This window comes from Mesoplodon densirostris, chromosome 16 (assembly GCF_025265405.1).
Source record: "Mesoplodon densirostris isolate mMesDen1 chromosome 16, mMesDen1 primary haplotype, whole genome shotgun sequence".
NCBI classification, from domain to species: domain Eukaryota; kingdom Metazoa; phylum Chordata; class Mammalia; order Artiodactyla; family Ziphiidae; genus Mesoplodon; species Mesoplodon densirostris.
In genome coordinates, this window is record NC_082676.1 from 37,429,765 (window position 1) to 37,436,117 (window position 6,353).

At 47.9% G+C, this 6,353-nt stretch overlaps 1 protein-coding gene across 1 annotated transcript; it reads left to right on the plus strand.

Moving 5' to 3' along the window:
• The first annotated feature begins 1,510 nt into the window (after positions 1–1,510).
• On the plus strand, positions 1,511–5,073 carry CCL26 (C-C motif chemokine ligand 26). Its single transcript, XM_060079022.1, has 3 exons — positions 1,511–1,670; positions 1,760–1,874; positions 4,887–5,073. Exons 1-3 carry the CDS (start codon positions 1,598–1,600, stop codon positions 4,981–4,983), a joined length of 285 nt encoding a protein of 94 aa, XP_059935005.1. The 5' UTR covers positions 1,511–1,597; the 3' UTR covers positions 4,984–5,073.
• Positions 5,074–6,353: the final 1,280 nt, after the last annotated feature.

Genomic DNA, 6,353 nt, shown 5'->3' on the forward strand with positions numbered 1-6,353 from the left:
GGAGGGCGTCTGTTCTTTGCTCAGACAGGACGGGGTTAAAGGAGCAGCTGCTTCGGAGGCGCCGGCTCACTCAGGCCGGGAGGAGGGAGGGGTACGGAGTACGGGGCGAGCCTGCGGCGGCAGAGGCCGGCGTGACGTTGCAGCAGCCCGAGGCGCGCCGTGCGTTCTCCCGGGGAAGCTGTCCCTGGATCCCGGGACCCCGGCAGTGGCGGGCTGCACAGGCTCCGGGAGGGGAAGTGGGGATAGTGACCTGTGCTTGCACACAGGCTTCTTGGTGGCGGCAGCAGCAGCCTTAGCGTCTCATGCCCGTCTCTTGGGGTCCGTGCTGATAGCTACGGCTCGCGCCCGTCTCTGGAGGTCCTTTAAGCGGCGCTCTGAATCCCCTCTTCTCGCGCACCAGGAAACAAAGAGGGAAGAAAAAGTCTCTTGTCTCTTGGGCAGCTCCAGACTCTTTCCCGGACTCCCTCCCGCCCAGCCGTGGCGCACTAGCCCCTTCAGGCTGTGTTCACGCTGCCAGCCCCAGTCCTCTCCCTGCCATGCGACCTCCGAAGCCCGAGCCTCAGCTCCCAGCCCAGACAAGCCTCTCGGGCTGGTAAGTGCCGGTCGGCACTGATCCTCTGTGCGGGAATCTCTCCGCTTTGCCCTCTGCACCCCTGTGGCTGTGCTCTCCTCCGCGGTTCCGAAACTTCCCCCCTCCGCCACCCGCAGTCTCCGCCCGCGAAGAGGCTCCTAGTGTGTGGAAACCTTTCCTCCTTCACGGCTCCCTCCCACTGGTGCAGGTCCCGTCCGTATTCTTTTGTCTCTGTTTATTCTTTTTTCTTTTGCCCTACCCAGGTACGTGGGGAGTTTCTTGCCTTTTGGGAGGTCTGAGGTGTTCTGCCAGCGTTCAGTAGGTGTTCTGTAGGAGTTGTTCCACATGTAGATGTATTTTTGATATATTTGTGGGGAGAAAGGTGATCTCCGCGTCTTAGTCTTCCACCATCTTGAAGCTCCTCTCCAGGAGCTTCATTCCTGAACATCCATTGTGTGGTCAGGCTGCTCTATGCTCCTGTCCTGAGACTGTCTAGACCTCAACAAGAGATAAACAATGTTTAGAAAACCAAGAAAGGGGACTTCTCTGGTGGTCCAGCGGTTAGGACTCCATGCTTCCAATGTGGGGGCACAGGTTCGACCCCGGGTCAGAGAACTAGGATCCTACATGCCATGCGGGGAAAAAAAGAGAAGACGACTCTGGCCAAGAGCCAGGAATCTATCTGGAACAACTAAGGTCAATTCTCTGGAATTCTTATTTCATTTCCTCTGCTTTTGCTTTGCAAGCAATCAAGCATTGCCTCAGACCATTGCACTGGCTGGGAGACTCTCAAGGGTGTGCTGACACCTCCCCTTCCCGCCCCATGACACCTCCTCATTTCCCAATCTCTCTCCTTTTCATGGGTATCAGGTTGCTTCCCCACTGTAGTATAAAAGAGCTGCTTTTGCGCTCTACCATAAAATTCTCTGGAATTATCTTCAGGGACCACTCAACCCCATAAAAGAGGGTACTGCTGAGACAGGAGGAATTGGGAAGAAGGCTGTGAAGGACCCGGCTTGTAGCACCATGAAGAACTTCCCCACGGCTTTCACTCTTTTCCTGGTTTTTATCCTGAGCGTCCATCTCGGAGCTGCTGCACGTACGCCGCTGTCCAACTCCCTTCCCAGGCTGACTAGGGATGGAAGCAAAGGGACATCTCCAAGCTCCTTTCTCTCCCTGTTTATTTAGGTGGCAGTGATGTGGCTAAGTTCTGCTGCTTTCAATACACCCACAAGATTCCTCCCTGGAGGTGGGTGAGTAACTATGAATTCACCAGGAACAGCTGTTCCCAGCAGGCTGTGATGTGAGTATTTCTCCTTTGGGCTTTTAGGGTCCCTTACCATTCATGCTGTTGGATGGATTCTGGGAAGACCCCCGCAGTGCCAGGATGAGCCTCAAGATGGGAACCCAGTGACTTGGGTTATCACCTTACCTCGGGCATTAAGAAGCGTAACCCTGAGCTTGGTTTCCTAGCTTGCAGACCATGAGCCGGGCGCCTGCCAGGCACTGTGCTAAGTGCTGGGTATAAAAGAATAAACAGCCCTTACAGACCTTACATCTAGCATAAGAAAGAGGGCATTAAAAGACATTTGCACAAAATAATCAAGATTGTGATGAGTGCTTGAAAAAGACAGCAGGATAGAGAGCAGGAGGGAGCATATTGTAGGGCAGGCAAAACTTTCTCTCTACCCTCTTATGGGCTCCAGCTGGGCTTTAGAATTAAATCGACATAAGACATTAACAAGAGGAAAACATATCGCTTTTTACATGCACACAGGAGCCCCACAGGAAGATGAAGACCCAAAGAAGTGGCAAAAGCTACATCTTTTATACAAAACCTGCATGCTTTTGAACAAGGAAGGAACTGTGGAAAAGTAATTAAAATATATGGGGGTGGAGAAAGCTAAAGATTGATAAGAGTTATCTTAACAAGATCTGTTTTTACAGACTTCTCTTGGCCTTGACTCTATCTCTGGGGTTAAGAATATGTCTTTCCTCCTGGTACAAGGAGGACATTTTTCACATGGGAGTTTCATCTCCTGCTTTCAGGGAAAAAAGGGGAGGTCAGAACGCTCTTCTTGCCCCCTGCTGGGGTTTTTTTGTTTTGTTTTGTTTCAATGGGGTTTTTTTTTTTAGTGTCTTTCATTCAAAATAATCCTCACGTCAAACTGGCATATTTGGGGGCGGCATATTCGGCCACCCTTCATCATAGTCACAGGAGGACCTAACTTAGAGTTGGGAGGGTCTCCTGCAGGGAGTGACATTTACACTGAGACCCCCCAAGGCTAAGCGAGAGTGGCCCAGGTGAAGGGGGCAGGCGGGAGCATGGTGGAGGGGAGAAGGATGAACATGTTACTGACTAGGCAGACAGGTAGACAGGAGGCATGTCATGCCAAGCTCATCAGTAGCAGGAGAGATGACACACACCTGGAAGGGTCCCTGGCAGGACTAAATGAGGTTAATACATGCAAAGAATTTAGCGCTGAGCCTGCACACAGTAAACGCTCAGCAAATGGAAGCTATCTTTAAGTGCAAATACACAATCAGGGGACCTTGAGTTCCTGAGCATGAGAGAACGGTGCGGAAAGGGAGAAAACGGGCTCCAGGGACGAAGCTGAATGTTATCATTTTGAGACCGTTAAGGACGGGAAAGAGGTACTCAAGTGCCTAGATATGGAGGGGGATGCTCCAGGGCTCAGGATGTCCTGGGTCTTCTCCTTTGTGTCTTGATTGGCTTTCTGGAGTTTTAAAGACACCAACACTTAACCAACAGCTGGCAAAGAGTCCTGAGCTGAGCTCAAAGCAGTGGCTCTTTCATTTTATAAGCTGTGTGACCTTGGGCAAATCAAGTTTCCTCATTTGTAGAAGGAAGGTGAGGGGCCTCTATCAGTCAACTGTTGCTGCATGACCAACCACCCAAAGCTTAGTGGCTTAATCCAACCATGGTCATCTTCTTATCTCTCGTGGTTTCCATGGGTCTGGAATTCCTGAAAGGCTTGGCTGCAAGGTTCTGGATAGGCGTCTCTTGTGTGGTTGCAGACAGATGGTGCTGGAGCTGGAACAGCTCAGGGGGCTGGAGGCATCTCCCTCCAGGACCCCTCTGTGTGGTCTCTCTGTTGGGCTAGTTTGGGCTTCCTCATATGGTGAGCTGGGGTGGTAGGACTCCTTATGAGGAAGTCCAAAGCTCCTGTGTAAGTGCTCAGTGAACCAGGCAGAAGTTCTACAACCTTCTATGACTTAGCTACCAAATCACACAGCATCACTTTTGCCATTCTCTATTAGTCAACCAGTCCTTAAGACTGGCCTAGGGCCTCCCTGGTGGCGCAAGTGGTTGAGAGTCCGCCTGCCGATGCAGGGGATACGGGTTCGTGCCCCGGTCTGGGAGGATCCCATATGCCGCGGAGCGGCTGGACCCGTGAGCCATGGCCACTGAGCCTGCGCGTCCGGAGCCTGCGCGTCCGGAGCCTGTGCTCCGCAACGGGGGAGGCCACAACAGTGAGAGGCCCGCATACAGCAAAAAAAAAAAAAAAAAAAAAAAAAAAGACTGGCCTAAATTCAAGGGGAGGGGACATAGACTCCCATCTCTCAATGGGAGCAATGTCACATGGATGTTCAAACACCCACAAAGCCCTTCCTCTCTCTTATTTCCCCATCCTTTTGGCTCTTCTCCCCTGCTCCAGGTTAGAGCACCCCCTGACCTAGGCTCTTGTCACTTCCAAGTACTCTCAGGGAGTAAAGGCTGGAAGCCATTCAGGGACATCAACCACAACCCCCAGTCTTAGTGAGCTCACAGTGTGGTAAGGAAGGCAAGAATCATATCCATATAAGCAGCCATGGCTAACAACCCATGATAATGTGATTAAGAATTAAGTGGTACAGTACATAAGAGGTTCCTTTGTGGGGCAATACAAATGTTATAAAATTGATCTTGGTGATGGTTGCATCATCTATTGATATACTAAAACCAATGAATTATGATTGTACACTTTAAGTGGGCAAATTAGTGACTTATATCCCAATAAAACTGTTATATTAAAATGAAAGAGTTAAGAGGCACGGTGCAGATTACCTGCTTCAGACCAGAGCTGTTGTTACATCTTTCCTGGTGAAGGTGGGCCAGGAAATGTGGTTTCCAGTGGAAAACAGGGTAGCAGAGAAGAGGGAGGTTAAGGGCCAGAAGAGGGAGCAGGGACAGTGTGACAGGGGTACAGCAAAGTGAGCAAGAAGATCGGGGTTGGGGGCTGCCCCTCCCTTTCCATCCCTTTCCGGGAGGCAAAAGTTTTTAGCATTGACTGTCAACATCTCTTTTCCGTAGATTCACCACCAAAAGAGGCCAGAAACTCTGTGCCACACCGAAGGAAGCATGGGTGCAAAAATACATTTCTTTACTAAGAGCCCAGCAACAACTGTGACCGCTGAATTCTCAGTCCAAAACGCCTGGATCCTGCTCTTTTCTTGACTCTGCCCGCCTTGGTGGAGCCTGGAGAATTTCTCCAACAGAAGGCTGCATGGGTCTGGTGGGGAGGAGAGGATATTTTTCACCAGTCTTTTTTTCTTTTAATAAAGATTTCACTTGCTCAATAAACAGTCTTATTCAATAAAAACTGAGTTTTTTCAAAGAAAATAAAACAGTCGTTATTTGCAGCTGACTGCCTGGCAAGTCTCCAATCCCTGAACTGACCCTGGTATTGAATTCTGCCTTATGTTTTTGTTTGGGCAAAAAAAGCAGGGACAATGTTAATATATTTTGGCAAAATGCCCATGAAATGTCTTAACATTATTTAGAGAGATAAGTTTATGTTGTATGGAAAATTAAACTCTGTACAACACCTCATAGCCTGTTGGTGCCGGGTATATGAAATGCATCCATATTGGGCTGTGTTTTCTCATAAGGCATTAATTAATAAGCATGAATATTGTCTACCTACCAATCCTAAGATGCCTATGTCTGTATAGCCTAAAGAACTTAAAAAAAATTATAGATTCACCAGAAGTTGCAAAAATAATACAAGGAAGTCAGGGGTACCTTTTACCCAGTTTTCCCCAACAGTCACATCTTACATAATTACAGTACAATATCACACCTAGGAAATCGACATTGGTATAAAGTGTCTGTATCGTTCTGTTACTTTATCAGGCGTAGATTCGTGTAGCCACCATTACAACCAAGAAACAGATCTTTTCCATCAACACAAAGATCTCACCAGTGTTCTCTCTCTTCAGTCACATCTCCCCTCCCCCACCATCCTTAACCCTTAGCAACCACTAATCTATTCTTCTCCATAATTTTGTCATTTCGAGAAGGTTATATAAACAATCATATCATATCATACATGACCTTTTGATACTGTTTTTTTTTTTAACTTCACACAATGCTCTTGAGATACATCCAAGTTGTTGTGGGTTTCAATAGTTTATTGTTTTTTACTGTTAACTAGTATTCCATGGAGTGACACACTGCAGTTTATTTAACCACTACCCTCCTGTAGGTTTTCATTTTGGGGCTATTACAAATAAAGCTAATAAGAACAATCATGCACACAGATGTTTTCAAGTGGACATAGGTTTTCATTTCTCTGAGATAAACGCCCAGGCATGCAATTAATTGCTGGGGTCATAAATTAAATGTATGTTTAGTTTTTTTTTTAAAGAAACTGCCAAGCTATTTTCCAGAATGACTGTGCCATTTGACCTTTCCACGAGTAATGTATGTTTCCACCGGTTTTCTGTGCATCTGGGCTAGCATTTGGTATTATCACTTTTTTTTTTTTTTTTTTTTTGC

What these genes read in the sequence shown, in the direction of transcription:
- CCL26 (XM_060079022.1), top strand. Translation starts at nt 1,598, where the DNA reads ATGAAGAACTTCCCCACGGCTTTCACTCTTTTCCTGGTTTTTATCCTG. An exon ending in CCATCTCGGAGCTGCTGCAC is followed by an intron (nt 1,671 to 1,759) that starts GTACGCCGCTGT and finishes CTGTTTATTTAG; the next exon opens with GTGGCAGTGATGTGGCTAAG. An exon ending in TGTTCCCAGCAGGCTGTGAT is followed by an intron (nt 1,875 to 4,886) that starts GTGAGTATTTCT and finishes TCTTTTCCGTAG; the next exon opens with ATTCACCACCAAAAGAGGCC.